This window comes from Lynx canadensis, chromosome C1, assembly GCF_007474595.2.
Source record: "Lynx canadensis isolate LIC74 chromosome C1, mLynCan4.pri.v2, whole genome shotgun sequence".
NCBI classification, from domain to species: domain Eukaryota; kingdom Metazoa; phylum Chordata; class Mammalia; order Carnivora; family Felidae; genus Lynx; species Lynx canadensis.
In genome coordinates this window covers 119,597,142-119,621,606 of record NC_044310.1, presented here as the reverse complement: position 1 = coordinate 119,621,606, position 24,465 = coordinate 119,597,142, and the positions used below count along the sequence as shown (strand labels likewise).

At 47.2% G+C, this 24,465-nt stretch overlaps 1 protein-coding gene across 1 annotated transcript in view; it reads right to left on the bottom strand.

Annotated features, from left to right (window-relative positions):
- The window catches only part of CCDC93 (coiled-coil domain containing 93), a 101,892-nt gene that overhangs the window by 19,725 nt on the left and 57,702 nt on the right, over nt 1-24,465 (bottom strand). Inside the window, exons 14-22 of the mRNA XM_030323702.1 lie at nt 18,843-18,905; nt 15,048-15,121; nt 13,501-13,582; nt 12,974-13,045; nt 11,407-11,460; nt 9,948-10,010; nt 7,147-7,255; nt 3,392-3,474; nt 433-470 (exon numbers count right to left, since the gene is read on the bottom strand). Coding sequence (XP_030179562.1) covers nt 433-470; nt 3,392-3,474; nt 7,147-7,255; nt 9,948-10,010; nt 11,407-11,460; nt 12,974-13,045; nt 13,501-13,582; nt 15,048-15,121; nt 18,843-18,905 — 638 coding nt within the window. The remainder of the gene's footprint in view (nt 1-432; nt 471-3,391; nt 3,475-7,146; nt 7,256-9,947; nt 10,011-11,406; nt 11,461-12,973; nt 13,046-13,500; nt 13,583-15,047; nt 15,122-18,842; nt 18,906-24,465) is intronic.

Sequence of the window (24,465 nt, the reverse complement as noted above, 5' to 3'; positions counted from 1 at the left end):
CCTGGAGCCTGCTTCAGATTCTGTGTCTCCCTCTCTCTCTGACCCTCCCTCATTCATGATCTGTCTCTCTCTGTCTCAAAAATAAATAAACATTAAAAAAAAAATTAAAAAAAAAAAAAACAAACAAGACGAAAGTAACATACAAAGAGATCACGGTAGTGAGGCGGTCAAGTTACTTGCAAGTTAACTTTTTCCAAACCAAGATATTCCTTGGTGTCTTTCAAACTCACTCTAACATCACCGTAGTTCTGCAAGAACGCAGAGACCGCATGAGCTGAGACACGCCTGGACTTGGCAGGAGGGGGAAAGTGTAAAAGCCACATGTCTAGCACAGTCTTACTCAGTCACACCCCTGTGAAATCGAAGGTGAGAGGAGTACAAAGTGCAGGGGGCACCAAGGTCGTGACGGGAAGGAGGGGGGCCAGTACTTACTGGGAGAAGTTCTCATGAATTGAGTTCAGCAGGCTAATCTGAGGAAGAAAGCGGGGGGGGGGGGGTGGACTGTAAGCAAAAGGTTGAAACCCTGCACCGCCCCCACCACCACACACGGTTTTGTCTCTGGACACTGCTGCTGAGAGGAACACACCTTGTTTCCGGAAATAAAAGGACATGAGAGGGGCACCTGAGTGGCTCAGTCGGTTAAGTGTCCGACTTCAGCTCAGGTCATAATCTCCCAGTTCGTGGGTTCGAGCCCCATGTCGGGCTCTGTGCTGACAGCTCGGAGCCTGGTGCCTGCTTCGGAGTCTGTGTCTCCCTCTCTCTCTGCCCCTCCCCCACTCATACTTTGTCTCTCTCTCAAAAAATTAAAAAAAAAAAAAAAAAAAAGGACATGAGAAAAAGAGCAACACGGTCTCAAGCCCCCCAGTTTTTCCCAGAGCATCTACCTTCCGACAGCCCAGGACCCCAGGAATGCAGGAAGACGGGCCACAGAAGGGTCTAAACTCCGGCTGAGAAGACACTAAGCTAACATGAGGGCTCTTCGGGCAGCTACTGCCACAGTCCTTGCTCTCTTGCCAAACACTGTACTTTATTTTCAGGGCTACCAGCTTAGCGGAGGGTCAGTCAGGGTGCACAGCGAGGACACGTCCATCCTGCTGCTCCCCAATGCGGCCAGGTGCTGGGCGGCTCTGAGAGTCTCTGTGGGAATCCATCATTCAAGGCCCCCTTCCCGTGGAGAACACCTTAGCCCACACGCACAGGACCCTCTCTCTGCCCCAATACTGCAGTCCAGGGCAAGGTTCTGAGCTCGGGGTCTAGAACCCTAGATCTTCTTTCTGGTTGTGTTATTAACTCAACTTGTGATTTATTGTACTTGGACTTCAGTTAGTAACACGGAAATGATATTCCTGTCCCTGCGACTCCCCAGGGATGTTTGAAAGCTAAAATAGCACAGGCCTTAATGGATTTGGAATAAAAGGCACAATTTAACCAAATGCAAAGTTCTATGTGAATATGGCTTGGAATTAAAAAGCTTCCAGCCGCCGCATACTCCTAGTTTTTAAAAGAATGGACCAGGGGCACCTGGGTGGCTCAGTTGGGTGAGGGTCTGACTTCAGCTCAGGTCATGATCTCACGGTTCGTGAGTTCAAGCCCCGTATCAGGCTTGCTACTGTCAGTATGGAGCCTACTTCAGATCCTCTGTCTCCCTCTCTCTCTGCACCTCCCCCACTCATGCTCCCTCTCTCAAAAATAAACATGAAAAAAAAAAGAAAAAGAATGGACCAACTTTAAACACTGCTGTTGAAGGAAGGTGATGGGCTTTCTAAGAAGGCTCTGGCCTGCCCCTAAGTTCGTTGGCAAGTCTTTTCCGCACTAGGTAGAAAGACCCCAAGGCCAAGGTGTGTGGCAGCACTATCTCCCGGGTCTGATGTAAAACCCATCAAATGCACTCCACTCGTACAGTCAAGCATTTCTCAAATGCCTGTTATGTGCCCATCACTATGTACGACCCCCGGACAGAGAAAAAGTGAACTCAATGCCCCTCCCTCAAGAAGCGTCCTCTAGGAAGAGAGAGATTGATCTGGTTTGATTGACAATAGCCAATGAAGGTGGCACTAATTACACATGCCTCCATCTGGGGACAGGAAAAAGACGCAGCTGCAGTATGGCTCTTATTAAAGAGGCAGGGCAGCTTGCAAGGTGACAATGAAATGGAAAAAAATTCTGTTGACCTCGAGGTGAGGCGGTAGGTGGGAACTAACATGCACTGGGACCCACCAGATGTAAGAACTTCACAGTCATTTCCTGTTTTGTCTCCAACACGATCATATGAAGTGGGCGGCATGGCCCTCTTTATGGGTGAGGAAAATAAGGCCAGACTAAAACCCAAATCTGTTTGACTGGAAAGCGTGTGTTCTTTCTGCTCCACTGTGCTGCCACCGCGAAGACCACATTGTTCCTTTTTTTTTTTTTTTTTTTTAAACATAGCTGCACACCCTGCTCTAATCACTTGTCCACTGTGAGGGAGCCCTGAATTCTGAGTGTCAGAGTAATGCAGAGGGGGTGTCTGTGCCCATGGCGAGCCTTCACTGCTGTTGGCCCCTGATGATTAAAAAGCTAGATTCCTGGGGCGCCTGGGTGGCGCAGTCGGTTAAGCGTCCGACTTCAGCCAGGTCACGATCTCGCGGTCCGTGAGTTCGAGCCCCGCGTCGGGCTCTGGGCTGATGGCTCGGAGCCTGGAGCCTGTTTCCGACTCTGGGTCTCCCTCTCTCTCTGCCCCTCCCCCGTTCATGCTCTGTCTCTCTCTGTCCCAAAATAAATAATAATAAAAAAAAAAAAAAAACGTTGAAAAAAAAAAAAAAGCTAGATTCCTCGTGTATACTGTAATAAGCCCACCATCCCCATTTTATTTAGCTGATTCTTTTATCTAGCCTTCTTTTTTTTTTTTTTGAAAAAAAAATTTGTTTTTAATGTTTATTTATTTTTGAAAGAGAGAGACACAGAGCATACGTGGAGGAGGGGCAAAGGGAGAGAGGGAGACACAGAATCCCAAGCAGCCTCCAGGCTCTGGGTTGTCAGCACAGAGCCTGATGCAGGGCTCGAACCCACAAACTGTGACATCATGACCTGAGCCAAAGTCCGACGCTTAACCAACTGAGCCACTCAGGCGCCCCCCTTTCCTTCCTTTAAAACTCAAATGAAAGCCTCACTGACCCAGGCCCCCTCCATGTGAACCCCGTTTCTCACAGGGCACGAGAAAACAGCTCGAGCAGTCCCAGGTTGGCACAGGCCACAGGAGCAGCAAGGTGTCTGTTACTAACTTTGTAACCCAGCACTGGGCATGCGGTGCGTGCCCCTTCTGCTCACACTGACTGCATCCTTCAAGCTTCCTGGGGTCGAAAGCCCTGGTCTTTGCTCATCTGATTTACTTTCTTTTCATGCAGATTCTTACCTCTTTTTCCAAATAAACCTTTTTATCATCCAGGGTGTTATATAAAGTGAAGAACTGCTTGGTTTCTTTGTGCACAGCTGAAACTGTAGATGCAAAGACATCAGCACACATGTAAGAAAACGGATCAGAACAGCCGTGAGCACCCTCTCCTCCCGGAAGCCCACCCCCAGGACTGCGGCCTGTCGGGGCATCTGTGCGGAAGCCCCAGAGTCGACCCCGTGCGGAGCCGCTGCAGGCGGATGGTAGCTGGCCGTTGTGACTGGCCCAGCCGGGACGAGGGGCCAGAGGAACCTGTCAGCATGTGGGGTAGGTAGTTTCTCAGGTGAGGGGTCCTGGGGGGACGGTGGCAAGGACGCTTGGTGTGCATGGTGTGGGAGGGCACGCCAGCTCTTCCTGTTTGTGTGGCTTCCTCCCTTCCCACACCCTCGGGAGCAGGAGCCACAGCCTGCTCACTTCTGTAGCCCCATGCTCGGTGTGGGCCCACAGCAGGTCCTCCAGAATACCTACTGGGTGAACGACGTGCCTGACCCAGGGCACAGTACGTGCCAGTAAGAGTACCTTTTCTGCCCATTTGTGGGCCCATGACTAAGGGGTGGGGAGGTCTTATTTACCAGGCTCCCAACATCCTTTCCTACAAAATTCCTCTGCATCTCTGCCCACCTCTCCATCTTTACTCTTCCTGATAGAATGACTTAGGAGGCAAGCACCAAATTCCAGGACTAGGAGTGGGCCGTATTCACTAGAGGACGAGGTCACTGGGGAGGCTAGTGGGGTGGAGGGGGTGGGGACGGTTCCTGCCCCAGTTCCTCCTCCTGTTTGGTGGCTGGGTGCTTGGGCGGTCCCCCCATGTGACTCTGAGCCTAAATGCCTTCCTCATTGCTCTGAGTTTTGTCTCTAGCAGGAGACAAAATTCCAAGACCTGGATTCACAATCAGCCTTTGGGCCTAAACAGCCCTGCAATTTAGCCGTAGCCAAAGATTCTGATGTCTAAGATTCTGATCAGGTAACTGGCCAGATGACAGCGGGGTCTGGTTTCCCAGTTGCTCCCCGAACACAGGTTCCCTCTGGAGCAGCATGACTGGGGGAGGGGAGAGAGAGGCAGAGCAGGCTGGTGGGCACTTGTGGTTTCCTTGGGCAACTGCCACTAACACTGAAACCAGATTCTTTAAGCCACTCAGCCAACTTTTAACTTTATTACCCAGTGATAGCTGTCTCTCCCCCAAGCTGTGCAGCCCAAAGATGGGTGGGGGCTGGCGATATTGCCATACATAACTGGAAACAGAAGTTAATAATCTGATACAAGTATTTTGAGGCAGTAGTTAAAAATGTTTCCAACATAGAAATGTCTAATTTGTATAAAAATCATTACATGAACTACTCAGTATAAAGTAGTATTCTTGCTAAGAGCTTTAGAACAGGGGATTTTAAGCCTGGCTGAAACACAGAATAGCCTGGGGAGCTTTTAAAATCTCCTGACCAGGGGCACCTGGGTGGCTCAGTCAGTTAAGCGTCGGACTTCGGCTCAGGTCATGATCTCACGGTCTGTGAGTTCGAGCCCCGCGTCGGGCTCTGTGCTGACAGCTCAGAGCCTGGAGCCTGTTTCAGATTCTGTGTCTCCCTCTCTCTCTGACCCTCCCCCATTCATGCTCTATCTCTCCCTGTCTCAAAAATAAATAAACATTAATAAATAAATAAATAAATAAATAAATAAATAAAATCTCCTGACCAATTAAGTCAGATTTTTCTGGAGGCGGGGCCGGGTGATTAGAATGGATAGTTAAAGTTGAAAATCGCTGCCATCAATCAATCAATCAACTTTTAGCTTTGCTGCTCAGGGATGTGCCTGTCACCTTTCCTCTATTCAGATCAGAGACTGGGTGGAGGCTGCGGATATTTGACAATGATAAATACTAATGATGGAAATGATACAGATATTTTGATGCAACTGCTTGGAAATGTTTTTGGTGTAAAAATGTCCTATCAAAAGGGCTTTAACAAGTGTCAAATTTACTCTGAAATACACTGATGCAAGGTATTATTGAATATTATTATTGTTCAAAGCTAGAAAGTAGGCAGAGATAGAGAATTAAAAGGGAAAGATTTAACTACGAGTGTTGCTGTCTGCCTCTGACCAGCTGAAGCATGGTTGAGGACCACAGAAAACATCAGGATGGGGGCAGGCGTGAAAAAAAGTGTAACCCTCACTCAAGCAAAGACACTGCTTTGGCTGGGACCAGCACGGATGTTTGAAAGGCCAGGACCCCAAGGTGAAGTCTGAGGTAGGTTTTGGAAGAAGAAATGGTGCCAGCCAAGTGGGAGCTGCAGGACAGTGGCGTTGTGGACTTGGGGACCAGCTCAGAGGCCAAAACCCAGACACCCTCGCGAGAGGGGTGAGACACTGAGGGGCTGCAGGGGAAGCTGGCTGGCAGCTGGCCCACCTGATGCAAGACTCTGACCAGTGCACTTAGGATTCTGAAGATCATCTGACAAGTTACGGGGAGCTGTTGGATATTAGAGCCTTTAAAGTGAGAGTGTAAAATGGTCCAACTTCCATTTGAGTTAAGACCTGTCACACAAGAGTGCAGACTCTGGGCAGTGCTGAGAAGGTGGCTATGGCAGTGGCTCAGAAGAAACAGACTTGACCGTTTCTTGGAAGCAGAACCAGAAGGGCAGCGGAGTCAGAGACTAAGGGGCTGGGGGTAGAGGCTGGCTGGACAGTGATCCCAGTGAGCAGGAGGGGAAATGGGGTAGGGAGGCTGAATTCGGTTCTGTATCTGTTGAGCTGGAGGTATCCAGGGCATATGCATGAGTGGGGACCTAGAAGAAGGGGTGATGGTCCAGGACCCGTTTACAGACTAGATCTGAGTTGGGTCTGACAGAGCTGAGAAGGAGTCCCAGGCACAGGTAACAAGAGGAGTCAAGGCCCAAGATGTATGTCAAAGTGCATGGCGTGTTGAGGGGTAGTGTGTGGGCAGGGGAAGCCAGGATGTGAACCTAGAGAAGGAAAAGGGGGCCTCCAGGCAGCCACTTAGACTGAGAAGGATCTGGAGATAATATGGAGAGATGCTGTCCTCAGTAGGCTGGCCTGGGGAGCTCCTGAAGACTGGTCAGCAGAGAGAGAAGTGACATGACAGACGGGTGGGTGAGGGACTCAAGGAAGGGTATACAGACCAGCTAGTGGTCGTTCAGCTGACTATGACACAAGTCAGAATGGCTATCACAGTGGGAGAGAGGCAATGACAATTTGAGGGCCACCCTGGACCTGACGAGCTGTGCTCGCTGATTCAGGCTGAGGGACACCCAGTCCTAGATTACTGGGTGAACACAATGCCATCAAAATCAAGGACCACATAGGCAAGAAAGTTTGTAGAGAAGAACAATGAGTGAGGATTCATCCAGAGATGCTATATTGTGGGGTGCTGACTGTCCCGTGTGAAGCTGGAAAGCGGATGGAGAGCTCAGTGGAGCCAGATGGCTGACCAGGAGGTGTGCGGGTTTGAAACATCATGCTAAGAGCTCAATTAGCTCAATCTGTCCACAGAGAGGGCAGCAGAGCCCCCAGTGCTGCTCCCCGGGTTAAGGGTCACTCAGCAGTGAGCTTTGTGGAATGAGCGCCCGGTGGGCCTGGTGACGACACGGAGCCCCTTCTGGTGGTGGCTTTCACGGACTGCGCTGTGATGCACACTGCACCATGCTCCCGCAGGACAGGACCCTCGCCTCCTGAGCCTCCTACCACCAGGAGTGTTTGCACCTACTCTGGCGGTAGAGTTCAATAAATCTCTTCTGATACTGTATTAGCTCGGCTCGGCTGGGAACTTCATCAATCTTGCGATGCAAAATCGCTATTTCTCGATTTCTTCGAGCCTAAAGGCAAAAGGGAGGAGGAGACAGTACTATTTGGTAAAAGGTCTTACATGCTCTCTGCCCCCATCTCCTTCTGAGCACAGCCACACACCCGAAAATCTGCTGTGGCCTGAGGCCCCCATCTCAGATTCTGACGGACTCTCCTCCACTTTGCAACACACGGAGGTGTGCGTAGCTATGAACTAGAACCAGAGAAGGCACGATGTTAATGGGTCGGCAAGGAAAATCCTGAGTAGTTAAGGCTTTTGTGGAGAGCTCTCAGCCATCCCTCCAGGCCCCAAAAGTCTCTAGAGTAGTGGATTCCACCACCACCAGGTGCGGAACAGGTACGGAAAGGAAGGCCTCCCAGGTGATGAGGAACTGCCTCCTTATGGGTTCCAAATTCCTCAGCCTGTTGATAAGCTCCTCCAATACCTTTCTAGAATTTTCTCCCTACCATGGATTCGGGGTACGTTAGCCAAACTGGCCGCTGACTGTACCTGGGGAGGCACAGCGGTGCTGTGTGGCTCAGGGAGGGTTTAGGCTCCCGAGGCCTGGCAGGCAGTACCAGTGGGAAGTGGCTGGGTTCCCACACTGCTCCCCACTCCCACTCATGGTCCAGGACTAAAAGGCTCTTGGCACTGCCCTTCTTCTGTGCCACCCCATCTCTCTCTGGCCCGCCCTGCTCACGACAGCACGTGTGTGTCTCGAAGAACTGGGGGAATACAAACCTCTGGGAGAGAAGCTCACCAGCCCCTCTGGAGACCACACCCAAAGTCGGGTCTCTGAGGCTCTGGTCAGAGGCAAAAATGTGCTTCTATTGGCCAAGACTACCCTGCCCTCTGGGTGCTCAGGCTCTGACTCTTATGTCCCCGCCCCCTTCCCCTCTTCTCCCCCCCAGGAATCTTAAGATACAATTATTCACTGTTTTAAGACATCTTTAACCTTTCCCTTTCTACTGGCTCCTTCTCACCAGCATTTAGACAGGCTACAGTCCCTCATCCCTCAAAAGCCCTTCCCTAAGCTCTGATCACCTTTCAGCCCTCAGCCTCCTTCTTCTGCAACAATAGCCCACCTTCCCTAACCTCTTGGTGCCTCTTGCTGCCCCCACGCCCTGTGGTCATCCTCACGGCAGCTGGCTTCTCCAGACTCCCACTGGACTGCTCTCACCAAGGTCACCACAGGCCTCCTCTGGGAGACAGCTCATGGACAACCATCAGCTTCCAGCTTTCTTGATTTCTAGCAAAATTCACTATTCTCTCTGCCGAGCCCCCTGCTCAGCTTCTGCAAGCCCCTGCACTTGCCCATCTGGTTTCCCTCCCTCCTGGGTTCCTCCTTTCCCTCTGCCTGTCCCCACACAGGGTTTGCCCCATTTCCACAGCTTTGGTTATCACCTACACAGCGCCAACATCCATATCTCCAGCCCAGACTATTCTGAGCATCAGACCTGACATCCAATCATTTCTTGGACATTTCTACTTGGTCGAGTGCCCCAACTTTTAAAGCTCGTTAACACTCCTATACACACACGCCCTGAAGCCTATTCCTTTTGTTAATGCTTTCACTCAGTGAATAACACAAGTATCCACCCTACAGCCTGAGTCAGAAATTCAAGTACCATCCCTGACTCCTCTGTTTCTCTGATCCAATTGATGCTAGGTCCTATCAGATACAGCTCCTCAGTCTCTCCTGTGCCAGGTCATTTCTGCCCATCCCCATGGCCCCTGCTCTGGCTCAGCCCCTCAGCAAGACTATGGTAGCTTCCCTTTAGCCAGTTTGAAGCTGCCCACAATAGGCAGTTTGCATATAAACACCCTCGTACTTTGATGTATATGCACATATCTTGGTTCTCAAACAGCCAGCCAGCTCCCAGAAGACTGGGACCTGGCATCTCATTTACTATTCCTGGGACCTAAGGCAACCCTGAATATACTGTAAGCACACAGTCACAAATTTTCAAGTATGCAGCTGTGTTTTCCTGATTTTATTTAATTCTGTTTCTTTAAAGATTAGCAGTGTCCTTGTATCAAGGATGAATTTGACATATCCAAATTTCACCAAATAGCTCAGCAAAAGAAGCAACAGCCAGAGACAGGAGAAATGAGGGCTCACCAGCCCCGGCAGCCCTTTGGCCATTCCCATCAGAGCCTGGCTTTCTCTTCCCAGGGAACAGGAAGTAGGCCCAAGCCAAAGTACAACACAAGTTAGGTCTTGGCTTCTGAGCTTCCGTGAGTCAGATCCTGGCAATGTAAGGGATTTTACCACGCAATTTTGACATTATGTCCATTTATCTTTGGGACCAACTCTAAAACCTACTTCCCACATATTTAATGGCTTTCTTACAAACCTCCAAGGTTATCAAACAAGACAGCCAAAATGGGCACTGTACGAGAGCACTAGAACTTGAATGCCGGCTCTGGCACTCACCAGCTGCTTGACTCTGGACAGGCGCGGAACGGATCTGAGTCAGCTTCTTCATACAGAAAATGGGGCTAAAACCTACTCTCCACCCCGGGTCAGGATCAATCAACATGAAGGAAAGTAACATACCGAAGTGAGGTGTTATTGTTATCTTAAACCACGTAGTTACCCTCCAGAAGGCAGCCTCAGTACCAACCTTGTTTTTAGATACTGACAATTCCTAGTTCTGCTACAGGACATTCATACCTAGTTAGGTGTATTTATCTATCTTGTTGTTCGTGCTTTCACTTACCTGTAGTAAACGGATCTTGTAAAGTTTCTCTTTCTCCATATTATACCGTTTGTCTAGGTCTTCCTAAAAATTGGAAAAGGACACAACCATCTAAGAGCAGGAAACTTTGATTCTTCAATGAAGTCTTTTGAAAGTGAAATTTTTTTTTTTTTTTTTTTTTTTTTTTTTTAGAGACAGCGTGAGTAGGGGAAGGGGCAGAGGGGGAGAGAGAGGGAGAGAGAGAGAGAGAGAGAGAGAGAGACAGAGAATCTTCAGCAGATCCACACTCAGTGCAGACCTTGATGCTGGGCTCGATCCCATGAGTCAGGTTAGGATCATGACCTGAGCCAAAATTAAGAGTCAGACGTCCAACAAAACCACCCAGATACCCCAGAAATTGAATATTTTTGTCACATCTTTCCATTCTGAGGCCCCAAATGTCTTTTCTCCAATGGCTGAGTTTAGGGTCTGGGTCCCTGTGTTATGTAAGACCCTTGAGGCTCTTTCACATCACTTTATTACAATTCTTCCTTCTTCTGGGGTCTAGGTGAAATCTAGTGTTCTTAAGTGGAGTATCCCCCAAATTTATGCCTGCCACCAAAATCTACAATGATAAGGAAGTAATTATTAAAGAATCTCTTGTTCTAGGTATCTGCGTTTACAGTGACGCTGGATTTGCTTTCTACGTTTCTACTTAGAGCTACACTATCCAACATGAGAGCCACTAGCTACATGTGGCTGTTTAAATTTACTTTAACTGAAATTTTAAAAATATTCAGTTTCTCAATTACGACAGCCATGCTTCCAGTGCTCAGGGGCCACACAAGGAGCTAGTGGCTGTCAGAGTGAACAGTGTGGACACAGAACACGGTCATCACTGCACAGCGTTCTTTTGGGCAGCACTGAATTACAAGAAACTGGTTTAACTGGTTTAACAACCTGTGGGCCAAATTCACCTCTTTGCCTATTTTTGTAAATAAAGTTTTATAGGAACAAAGCCATGTCCTTTCATTCACATACGGACCGTGGCTTCGGGTAGCGGAGTTGGCACACAAAGCTGAAGCTATTTCCTGTTGGGTCCCTTAGGGTGTGCTGACCTTGGAATGTAGTACCATAGGGACAGTTTCCTCGCTCTGCATCACCCCCACCCCTCCGAGCCTGTGGGTTGGTACCAGCAGGTGTGACCAGGGCAGGCCTCTCGCCTTCTCAGCTGGGATACCAGAGCAAACACAGAACGCCTGAACAAAGTCTGGGAGAAAACCCCCCAGAATGGCGGCCTTCAGGGCGATCACTGGTTAGACCCTGCTTCCGTCTGAGGGGCCAGGTGTGTGAAATGGGGCAATGCCCCTGAGAGCCCACACATGAAGACATGGTCATAGTGAAAATTAAAGCAGGTGTGAAAACTGTCAGGGGAAGGTACAACGCTGGCGGCCACTCCCGGGGAGGGTAATGGCAGTCCTGAGATTGGGTACGTACTTACATTATGAGTCATCACAGGGGTTAGGGCACCATGTGGATCTCCAGAAGACAGGGTCTGAAATGATGAAAAGTAATGAACATCCTTCCTGAGTAAGGGGTATGGGACAGAAGCTGAGGGTCTGGATGTAGGAAGGGGTGGGGGTCAGTTCATGTACCATGTCTACGGGCCCCAGATTTTAAATTGTTCTTACATGTGTGTCGCAACAAACAAACTGCAACTGTCTTTGAATGTAATAATCCCTCCAACAAGATGTGATTGCTAAGAAGAGAAATATGATCTTGAAAGTCTGATTTATGCAAACTCAGTGGCTGAGCTGATGATTTGAGCCTCAAAGTTTTAGAAAAACCAGAGAGGCTGGCTGTGTGACGAAGGTTCCAGAACACTGCTGCACTGCACGGCCAGATTCTGCTACTCTCCCGTGCCAGTCCCATCCTGCCAGCATGGAGACACCTCCAAGACATACATCCTGCACAGCCAGGAGCACAGTCCCTGAGCCTGATGCTGGGTGGCTTGAACCAGCCTCTTCCCCTCCTTGAGCTTTGAGCTGCCTGAACTGGATCTAAAGGGAGAGGGTGCAGTCAATGGGCTCTGAGACAACCAGCTCCTGTGTCTTGCATCGTAAGCACTTGGGGTCTCAGGGGAAGAGCTTAGAATGAAGTGCGACAAGGAAAAACAAAACCAGTAATCCCTAGTCTTACTTGGTGAGAGACACAAACTTTTTTTCTGGCCTGTGTTTTCACTTAAAAAAAAATTATTTTTTAAGTTTATTTATTTATTTTATTTTTGAGAGAGACTGAGAGCGAGCAGGGGAGGGGCAGAGAGAGAGGAAGACAGAATCCCAAGCAGGCTCCACGCTGACAACACAGAGGCCGATGTGGGGCTCGAACTCACAAACTGTGAGATCTTGACCTGAGCCAACATTAAGAGTCAGACGCTTAACCAACTGAGCCACCCAGCTGCCCCTAACTTAACTTTCAGCAGAAATTCCCACTGGCTCCCCAGAAGAGCAAGTCCTGTGTCCTGAGAGCCAGCCACATCCAAACAAACATCACAGAATCCAGAATTAAAACGTTGACTGCGGAAACATCAATGAGTTTCAAGAAGAGCAAGTCCTGTGTCCTGAGAGCCAGCTGGTGACATCCAGCAATGCTCCAGTCATGCTGGAGCTCTAACACTACGCCTCGTTCCTTGCTTACTGCTGCCTTTTAGGGGCAGGGCATGTCCCCAGGCAGCAGCGGAGGATGAAGTGAGTAAATTGGAACAAAATTTAGAGAACAGGTTGCTCTCTGAAGAAGGTTCCTAGAAACACCCCTTCCCTAAGTGGAGGCGGAGGCCAGACCAGAGGGTAAATGAGAGGGATGGAAATCTAAGGAGAGGGATGGAAATCTAAGAAAATTCTGTGATGAAAACAGTGGAGAAGCATGTGTTCAGAGGACCAGGTTGAGGGAAACTGGTCAGTCCTTTTTAGCATCAGACTTTTTGCCGGCCAGTCCTCCAGAAATCCTCCCACTGATAAGTCACAACAGCACCTAACAGTCTTGAGGACTCCCTCCGAGCCTGTATTTACCTTTTCATCTCCAGCTGGCACTCTCTCGGCTTTCAGGTTTTCGATTTCCTGCTGCAGCCGCGTCATCTCCTCCTTTAAAGGCGATACGAACATTTACAAAATGCAGACAAGCTGGCGAATGGACTTGTGCCCGCACCACCCCTCTAGTGACCACCAGGAGTGAGGGCTTATCACAGGACCCCCAGACATCCCAGGTTTACAGGACAGGCCTGGGTTCACGTGATGTTATTCTTTCACACTTTAAAAGACTTCTAAATATACATATAAATTAGAACATAGTGTTTGTTAGGCTGTGCTCTCAGTTTGGGGGTTTGACACACACAGTGACCGATGTGACTCACTTCCAGTATCCTCAGGGTGGCGGGTACCCACCATAGGGCCCCGTTCATCTTACACAACTGACACAGAACTGCTCCATGAATCTACGTTTTCGACTGCACTGGAGTCGGATGCCACAACAGCACAAGGGGTGGTGACATTTCACAAGAGTCCTGGTTCAAGATCTGCTCACATCAAGCAACACTTACTCGACAATGTGCTTTAAACTCCTGTTCCTGACTTTTCAGGTTTTCATTCATGGCTACAAGTGCTCTCAGGTTCTGCAGGATGCTGAAGAGAAAAGACCAAACAATGACATGTGGAAAGCTATTATGATTTTATGAATCACACCTAAAACCAAGTCCCCAGCTAAAGAGAAACTCCCTTTTAAATTTCCTTTGTCTCTCTCCAGAGTGTCTAATGGGTTCTCCACAAATGATAATGACTCCCATTTAACTGACATTATCATTCATTTATATACTCAAGTCCATCAGGCCACATCCAAACAAACATCACAGAATCCAGAATTAAAATGTCAACTGCAGAAACATCAATGAGTTTCAAGAATACTGCATCTACTTGTACCAATTACTCAACAGTATTCAGAGCATAGACGGCATCACACAGTTTTTAATTTCCACGAAAAGGAGACAAATTACTTACGGTCATTAGAAGAATTAATTTGAAAATAAAAATGTCAAGTATCTGACAATACTTTGCTCCATATCATGAAAGAAGCGTTGCTAATTATAAAGCCAAGTAATCTGTGCCTTCTTTGCTAAAAATGTCCTTCAAATCTGGGACTGCTCAATCTGTGCCTGAAGCTTTTTATGATTTACAGTATCATTCAGGGAGATTTTACCTGGCACCTAAACACTTTGGTGCCAAAAAAGTCAAATGTCAGTGTGTCTTACACTTTATTTAAATTGTTTAAAGACAATTAAAAAAACTAATAAAAATGAAGGAAAAAAACCAGCATCTATTCTTTGAGTAAAAAAAAAAAAAAAAAAAAAAAAAAAAAGACTGCACCTTGAATCCCAAGGATGCAGGGCTGGAATGCTGCCAGTAAAAAACTGGTAACAAGGGTTGACTCCAAGGAGAAGAACTGGGTGGCTGGGGACACGGGTGAGAGGGAGACTTTCACCACATGCCTTTTTGTTCTGTGAACGGATTATTTGGTTTTTAAAACCAGAAAAACAAAGGTGGCGCTTGGTTGGCTCGGTCGGTTGAGCATCCAGCTCTTGATTTCAGCTCAGGTCATGATCCCAGGGTCCTGGGATCGAGCCCCAGGTAGGGTTCTGTGCTGAGTGTGAAGCCGGCTTAAGATTCTCTCCCCCCCCCCCCCCCCCCCCGCGCCCATCTCTCCCGCTTGCACATGCTCTCTCTCTGAAATAAAAAACTATATGAAAATTAAAAAAACAGAAAAACAAAAAAGCAAAAGCAAAACGAAAAGTGTGTTGCTTCTGCTCCCAACAGGAATTAGGAGAACGAGGTGGCCAACTCAGTGCGGCCCAAGCCTCTCAGCTCGTGCCAGAGCAATGGGGAGTCACCACATTCTGCATGGGGCATGTGAACCGAACCGACCCGCATGGGGCCAGACCCTCAGCTCCTCAGTCCTGTGTTCAAACAAAATAAGCCACCAGGCACTGTGGCAGAGTCAGTTTCTTCAAAGGGAACACCAGGGAAAAGGGAAAGTAAACACCAGGCAGAGTCACTTTCTTCAAAGGGAAAGTAAACACACGCGGAAACGTCTTACTTTGGATCAGCTTTCGATTCTATCTTCTCCAGGGCTGCTTGCTCCTTGTCTAGTCTCTCACTGTAGCTCTTCAACTGTGAGACAGAAAAGAGGTGTGGCTGCTAGACACTTGGGGGGACAGGAGAGTGAGCGCGTGCATCCTCCCCCCCCCCGGCTCACATCTGTGCCCCACTTCTGACAGCTGGCCAAGCCCAGTGGACCCAGATGTACACCGAGAAAACAGGTGCACAAGAGAAACAGGACGGGGGTGGAGAGGATAACATGGTCAAAACCAGACCCACTGGGACACATTCTGTTGGTGAAGGAAATCTTGACAATAACTTTAAATTTTTTTTTTTTTTTTTTTCAACGTTTATTTATTTTTGGGACAGAGAGAGACAGAGCATGAACGGGGGAGGGGCAGAGAGAGAGGGAGACACAGAATCGGAAACAGGCTCCAGGCTCCGAGCCATCAGCCCAGAGCCCGACGCGGGGCTCGAACTCACAGACCGCGAGATCGTGACCTGGCTGAAGTCGGACGCTTAACCGACTGCGCCACCCAGGCGCCCCTTGACAATAACTTTAAATCACAGCAGCACACGGATGGAAAGCCAGAGTAAGGCCGACGGCAGGTGCCTTTCGGTAGGTCGGTACGAAGAGGGAAGTAAAATAGGCTATGAGAGACAGACCTGGCTTAAATTCCACAACACCAATGTCATGGCTATCAGCAGGGGTAGGGTTAAATCTATCTTCTTGAGTAATTTCACTTTCTTTTTCTGAGTCAGAGTGAGGATTTAAAAAAAGAAATTTTAAAGAAACTCAGATTTCCATTTATGAGGTCTACACGTATACAATAGAATACAAAGGTGCTAAAAAGAGTAAGAAAAAAGCATCTCTTTTATGACGACCTCTAGCATCTACTGTTAGTTGGAAGAAAATGACGTACAAAATGTTGATTCCCATGTGTTTCCAATGTGTATAAAGGAATGTATATATCGAATGTGTACATGTATAAAAGGATATACGCATGAAGTATTTGTAAAAAGATTCACAAGAAACTGGTGATCCTCTGGAGAGGGTAACTATATGGCTGGGTTACAGTGATACAACTATTATGCTTTTTGAATTTTGAACTGTGTGAATGTGTTACCTACTCAAAACAACAAGATAAAAAGTTCTAAGGGTACTAGTTGAAAACGGAAGACCAAGCACAAGTTGCAACAAGCCCTTCTTGCCAAAGTCCTAAGAAAAAACAGACGATTACGTTTAAACATGGGAGCAGGTACTGCAGGGACAAGAAGACGGCTGCTGGAAAGGCGGGGCTGAGGAGGCCTGCTGGGTGGGATCAGCAGACACAGGAAGGATGGTCTGCAGGGCTGGCATCGCAGCAGGAGAGCCAGCTGCGCTAAGCAGTGAAGCCTGGCTCCCCTAACGATGAGCTGGAGCTCAAGCCTCAGAGGCAGGCGGGCTCCCAGACTCCGTAATGCCCAGGAGAAAGGTGGAGTGCCCCCCCAAATCACATACTACCGGCTGATCTCACCCAGCAGTAGGACCCACCCTTCTAGAACAATCACGGAAAGCAAAGCAGGCTTCATAAAATGGATACAGAATCCACACAGCCGGTAATAGGAAGTTTCAGAACCAAAGATAAGCATACCACCAAGAATTACCCAACATGTAAGACAGAACCACAAATGAGAAAGATAAAACTGAACAAATCAATTTTGATCTGAAGAAATTGTTTATAGATCAAGAAAAAATTTCGACATGATGGATGCCCTTAGAGAGGTGGGAGAGAATACTGCACATACTACAAAGAAGAAACCTCACACGTAGGAAATTAAAGCTGCTACTGCTGAAATTAAAACATGGACAGGCCAGAACCCGGCGGCCTGGTGATGCAGGAGCACGTAGCCTCCCCACAGGTGTCATGGGCTGTCGTCTGTCCTTGACCTTCCCTGCCATCTCTACTTTACTAAATTTACTGGAAAGACAGGTCTCCCCAGGTTTTCAGTGCCACCAGGTTATCCTGGAAGGGCAGGTTTTGCTGAAAAGGTGAGAGAGGTCAGAATGCTCGTTTTGCCCAATCCTTGACTTGAACAGATAAGGAGGCAGAGGCCCAAAGGTGAAGTTCATTGCTTGCTCAGGGGTCTGTCTGGTCTTCAGGACTCTGACCAGCCAGGCTTCTTCAGAAGTTGCTGAATGCTAGGTTTTATACGGCTTCCCATTTTCCTAGACGGGACTTAGTTTGACCGCCCCACGAGAGAGCGAGCTCTCAGCAAGGTCTTTGGTGCCCGACAGCCAGCACTGGAATCCCGGCACCCTCGGTGTAGCTGACGGGGATGAAAACAGTGCTGCTAGTGTTGTTACAGACAGTCCACGGACTGATACAGGTGAGGGGTCCAGAGCACAGCCAGCACATCCTGATGGTGGCTGCGATTATTACCTGCGGATAAGAGGCGATCTCCTATCACTGACTTAAATCACTTCCTCTACCTCCCAGCACATGGAGCTCAGCAAATACCTGATTTAGTGTTTAGTACAAAGAAGTGCCTTTAGAGCCACTTGGGATTTATACCCTAAGACATACAAGTGTCTTAGGAAATTGATATCAAGATGCTTTGCCTTTAATCTCTCCCAGATGGTTATACAAAAACTGATCCATGACTTGGCAAACTTCATGCCAGAGACTCTGTGGCAGTAACATTTAGACAGCAGCAGGGGCTCTGCCCTAGGAGTCTGCCATCCAGCCCATAGGAAGGTAGTCACAGAGCAGTGTGAAGAAAGCGCATCTGTCCAAATGCGACACAGGCTTCTCTGGGAAGCATGACGAAAAACCTCATTCTGCCGTTCTTTTGCCTGCCCTTTTCAAACGTTCTGACAATAACTGAAAAGACTGGCCCAGGTCAGAATTAAAAAGTTTTGTCAGGTTGACAGCAAGGCAGTGAGCTGAGTGCTACATATAGCTATAGAAATAAGAATTTGAAACGGGCACGTTTTGTGTGAAATTACAAAAAAGGGAGGGGGGTACTGCCTTAGTGTCAGAGAGGTTGTTAAGACCAGTCCTGCTTCCATGTGGTTCGGAAAGTACCAGGTGGGGCCCCTGTAGGAGGCCCCTGTAGAGTGTGGCTATCGCTCGAGCACCAAAATCACCATGAGGAGAGCTTTTCCGATCCAGAGGAGGATAGCTCTCTATGGAAACACGAGGGACAGAAATATGTAAACTCCTCTCATGACAGGGCTGGCATCAGAAGCGTTTGTTTTCCTGGCCTGGTCTCCCAGGCCATCACAAGTAGTAGGTGAGCCACACTGTAAACGCCCATGTGAGATGGCAGACTCCAAACCTGGGGTAGAAAACGCATCATGTGCTTCGAAATATACCCACCGCCCCCCTGCCCCCCCATTCGGCCCGGAAGATAACCAGCAATGCTGAACAACAAATTACAGCCTTCTGTAGTTCTCTCATCTTATGAAAAGAAGTCTTCTCGTTCTTAAGGAATTCAGTACTTTGAAGCTATTCTACAATCTGTGGGCTTGTAGAGGAGCCGGGCCCACTTACTGGGCACGGCCCCCCCAAATTCTACGTGGCCTGTGCCCTGCTGACTGGGCTGGCCTTCCTCGGGAAGCCTTTCCCGATGCTTCACGGCCCACAACAGTGTGGATAAACTGGCTGCAGGGGTCATACTGTGAGCTGGTCCCATGTCCCCAGATGGCCCTGAGCCCTGAGAAGTGGACAGTGATGCCTCCCCACAGACTGATGATACAAGGCATTCCATTAGGGGTGCAGGCCAAAAGTGGCTCTGCAGATCTACTCACCTCTGTCAGAGTTTTCTTGGTTTCATCATATCTGGCTTGTAGGCTGGTGTGACTTGCCTGGAGCTATAAAACAAAGAGGAGATACCTGATCTCATTCGATCCTTACAGCAGCACAGCTATGGGCGGATCCCCGTCTCACACACGGGAAAATGGAAACTCAGAAGACACTTAAACTGAGCGAATGTGGGAATTTTAGAATGGCTGTCAACAAGTGAAGAAAAAAATTCATATAATTAGCACCAACTACATGTCAGGTGATACGCTAGATATTCTGCGTAAGTTCTACCATTGAATCCTTAAACTCAACGGAAGAAGACATTATTCTTATTTTATTTTTTTAATGTTTACTTATTTATTTTGAGAGGGCAGAGAGAGAGACAGAGACAGACGGAGAGAGAGGGAAAGACAGAGGGAGAGAGAATCCCAAGCAAGCTCTGTGCTGTCAGTGCAGAGCCTGGCAAGGGGCTTGATCTAAGGAACTGTGAAATAACGACCCGGGCCTAAATCAAGAGTTGGAGGCTTAACCAACAGAGCCACCCAGGCGCTCTGACATTATTCTTATTTTACAGATGAGGAAATAAAGGCTCAGAGGGGTTAAGTTACTTGATGGCAAGTTTCACAGCTATTAACTGATAAAGCCAGGATTCAAATTCAGGTCTGATGTTTCTGCTTGTCTACACTCAGTTTGGTTAACCAACCAGCGTGCCCATTCACAGAATACAAACTGCATTTCAGCACTCAGGATTCTAGCACAGACTATGACAGGCCGGCAAACAATCTCAGATAGAAGAAAGAATTCAGGACTTCCAACGTTAAGAGAAAGAAAATGAATTACCTTTACTGTTCAAAGTTACATAATTGTAAACGTACATCTGCAAAATGTCATGTCGCTTTTCCTTACTAAAAGGTATATCCTTGTGCTGTCTGTGAACTTTCAGAAATCTGAAAACGTTCACCAAAAGCCCAGAGCGTTTGTACATTTCCACTCTGAAAAGGGGAAGTGGCAGAAAATGATATCAGGCTCTTTGGCTGTTAGCTGAGTACATATTAACAATGAGAAATTTTATTCTGAGTCTCAATGATTGCTTCAAAATAACGTGCCCCATCCTTGAACCTGTAAGCAACCTATTAACAGTTATGTCGCCTTCAGAATCATGACTCCTAAATCATGCTTCTAGTCTCCATGACTGATGGATGGTTACACTTCCACGAGGCCTATCAAGAAGCCAACTCAAGCAGAGAGCAAAAGTAACAAAGGAGGGAAGCAGGTGGGCTCTGGCTTCTCCCTTTTCAAAGGAGCCATCTGTGCAATGAGAACTTCCATTGGCCTGGTTGTATAACTGGTAGAGAAGAGAATTTCTGGAGAAAGTTTTTCTCTTGAAACACTAGTGGTTGAACTCTTGAAGCTCTTTTGTGGCTCCAGGAAGGGCTCCTGGCATTTCCCACCTGCCTCACCCACCTTGCTGCCCACCTCTCAACCATGTGCCTGACCAGCTGCCATTTGACATTTACCTCATGCTCCGCTCACATGAGGTGTGTGGGAGGAGACGATGAACATGGAACAGTCCCTGCACTCAAGGAGCTGGACCAGGAAACTGGGGATTAGAGTATGAGAATAGCTGGGGCAGGGCCAGACCTGGGGGAGGCCCAAGGAAAGAGCCTGGCTCACGGGGAGTCTAAGGAAGGCATCACAACAAAGACTCAAGCAGGCTGGGCCTTGGCAGAGATGTAGCTTTCTAATTAGAGAAGACTCATCTCTCCTCTTTAACTGATTTCATAAGAGGTCTTTTCATCTGCTCATCTGACCATCTTTTCTCAAACAGGATGTCCCAGTAGCTTAGCTGAGCTCTTCATCTTACTGGAATCCTTCGTGATTCTCCTACCCCTATTTTCTTCTTCATCATTAAACCTTAGACTCACCCCTAAATTCAGTAGCTGGCTACCACTCCATTTCTGGGTTCCTCTTTCCTTCCTCAGTCTCAGGTTTCTTCTCAGTTACGTACTAGCTGCGTCCCAGCTCTATGCCTCTGCAGCGCACTCCCTTGTACCCAGAGAGGCTCTTTATTCCTTCTCTTGCTTTTGCCCCTCCTCCCATTGGTCTATTGGGCTAGAACCTCTCCAGGGTTATCATCAAGGCCAACGGAGTATATCCGGGTTGCCTTCCACCTGCATGACCTTGGATGAGGAGTTCTTGGATTTAAGGAGTTTGGATTCTCTCATATACTACTGGTGGAAATATAAACTGGCAAAATAACTGGTGAATAATTTGATGGCTTCTAGCAAAATAAAAAATGCATATATTTTTTAACCCAGCAATTCTACTTCCTAAAATCTATCTTACAGGAATACTTACATATTTGCACAAAGATGACTGTACAAAGAGATACATAAATTTGCAATGGAGAGGGGGAACCTGAAACAATCTACATACCCATGAATGGGGGCAGGTACAATAAATTATATTACACATGCGCTACGTCACACTATGCAGTCAATTAGAAAGAATGAGGTATATTTATATAGTCAAAGTTTTGGTTTCACCATTAGAAAGATGTGTGATCACAGGCCGAACTACCTCACTTCTCTGTGTTTGTTTCCTTATTTGTAAAATGAGGAAAATAATAGTACCCCTTCCACAAGGATGTTGTGTGAGAAGAATGAATGAGTTTGAAAAGCACTTTGTAAATACTCAGTAAAAAAGTCCTTATTAGCCATTATCACTACTGACGGAGAGACATCTGTCTTAGAATAAGTGAAAAATGAACTGAATATTGTAGTCAGACAACCCGTTCTCCCCAGGTAAATGGGCATATACAAGTGTTTGCAAAGGTCTCAAAAACAGTGGCCTTTTCAATGCGTAGAGGGGACTGTCATATTTTGGGGGAGGGCGGACCTTCATTTCATGATATAGTTCCATACTATTTGGTTTATTTACAGTGAGCTTGTACTATACCTGTAATTTTTAAAAGTGGTTAAAGCTATTAAAAATGGATAGGGACAAAAAATGTGTATAGCAGACCTTCACACACAGGCGTGTGGAGTATATGGTCTCTCATTATGACTCGCTGTTCAGTGCTCACCAAGAAGTGAGTGAAGGCCGGGTGAGGTGGCCAGGGAGGCAGTCCAGGAGGGTGACAGAGGAAGGAGCTGGGGCTGCCGCTCCAGAGACCTGGATTCTCACACAAGAGGCTTGCTGCCGACGCTGTGACTTCTGGTGGACAGAATCAGAGACTACTAGGAGGTGAAGGAACTCTGCAGACCAGCAAGTCCAGAGGTGGACAACTTTTCGCAGAAGGGCAAATTTAGATAGAGCAACATTTTGTCAAAGAGCAAAGTCAAATTTAAACTTTGGCAACAATGTTTGTTTGTTTATGTGTTATTTATTTATTTTGATAGGACATTCCAAATTAAAATGGGTGTAGCAAATTATCTAGAAATGAAAAAGGCATATTATTATAGCTCAAAACATTTTGAGAAAAAATGTTTATGAAAGTGTTGATGTTGGTTTTCAATCTTTACATTCATTTCTATACTTATCTGAGAAGCTTTCTAATCTTTTATTCCTTATGTCTGCATAAGGCTTTGGTTCATATAAGTGCATTCCTGTTTATATCTTCATTTCATCCTTGGAACTCTCTCTCTTTTTATCATCTGAGACCCCTAACTCATACGTGATAAGTGACCTTGGCAAATATTTCCCTCCCTTCATCATTTTCCTCGTCCAGCTGACTAGCTACGTGGCTAGGGACTACTGTACGTGCTGGTCATCATTAAGAGCACTACTTGCAGTAATAATTATCGCTGTCCTTTACAGAGCCTGCCACATACGGGCAGTGTGCCTGAAAAATAACAGGTGCATGGTACCCATAGGTTCTGGACCAACTGCAAAACAGACCCGAGTCAGCGAGGACTGCCCCTTCAGCTGAGTATGCTCCGGGACTGCCACTGCAATGGCACCCCTTCTCCCCAAGTTTAGATGGGAGAGAAAAAGCAAACATTCATGCTGAGATACTCTGACTCATGGGGTCTGCGGTATCTTCAAAACGATCTCCCTCTTGAGGGTAAAGACATTATGATAAAGAAGCATCATCCCTAATTCAGGCTTATCTTGATTCTGTGATGAGTTCTTTTTGAACCGATCACTTTCAGGTTCTTATCATAATGGCAAGGGTCAGGAGTAGAGAGGATACTCTCTGAGCTATGAGTTAAAATGTCTAAATAATAAAACAGAAATCAAATCACAATCTTTGTATCCTTGTTTGCTTATTATCCAAGGCATTTTGGCAAAACCAACCTACTGTTTGTTCAGCTATGGTAGAACAAATTCTAACAGAACAAATTCAAACAAAAAATGATCGAGCAAGCCCATTTGATGTATTAGTATCTTTTGAATACGTGAGACTTGAAAGGATAAAAAACGTACAAGTTCAAAATGCCAAATGGCACCCATTTTTGGAAATCAATTGTTACAGGAACTACTGGTGAACGGTTCTTTACAAAGCTGTATTCATTCCCATAATCTTCTGCTACACGTGCTTTTCTAATTAATTAAAGCGTACTGCCAATGCAACTGAAGCATGTAACAACTTTTTATCCTCTATTGATTGTTCCTGAGTCAAACTCTACTTTCTAGAATGAATATGTGAAGGTCTTTCCAAAATAGTCCCATCCATCACGAGGTATACAGAATACCATGTCCTAAAGCTCCCTTGAAAATAAACTTGTTTCCTCCAATTCCCCCACCTCATCAAAGCCATCAACAGCTCACGCCTGGACTACTGGATCAGCAACCTAACAGTCGGTCCAATGAACTCATGAATGGTCTCTGAAACATGCAAAGCTGATAACGCCACTCCCTTCCTTAAACCTTCCAATGGCTTCCACTCACCTTATCATGCCCTGGGAAGTCCTGTCTGATCAGCTTCTGCTAACTAACTGCCCCACTTAAGACTCTCCAGCCACAAAACAGCAACTGGCCAGGACCCTTCCTCTTCCAGGTCCTAGCTCATGTTGTTCCATAATTTCCCAGCCAAGCCCCCACCTACTTCCCATGCAGCCTTCCAGCCCAGCAAACACCTATTCATCTTTTCAGTAGGAGTCCTCTGTGACTGAGGCCAGGTCAAATCTCCCTATCTTATCACTCTAGAAGTCTCCTTCAAGCACTTATCACAGCTGTAATTAAATGGTGTTGTGTGTGTGATGTATTTGTTTAGAATATGTTCCCTCATCGCTCTCTTAAGATCCTTAAAAGCAGGGATAACTTGTTCTTCATTTAACCCCACGGCCTAGCAGAGTAGTGCTCAGTTAACATTTGTGAGCCAATCAATGCTCTTCTTAATATTAATTGTTTTTTTTTTGTTGTTTTTTTTTAAATTTTTTTTTCAACGTTTATTTATTTTTGGGACAGAGAGACAGAGCATGAACGGGAGAGGGGCAGAGAGAGAGGGAGACACAGAATCGGAAACAGGCTCCAGGCTCCGAGCCATCAGCCCAGAGCCTGACGTGGGGCTCGAACTCACGGACCGCGAGATCGTGACCTGGCTGAAGTCGGACGCTTAACCGACTGCGCCACCCAGGCGCCCCGCAATAAATGCTCTTCTTGTCATGTGACCTTCTTCTAGAA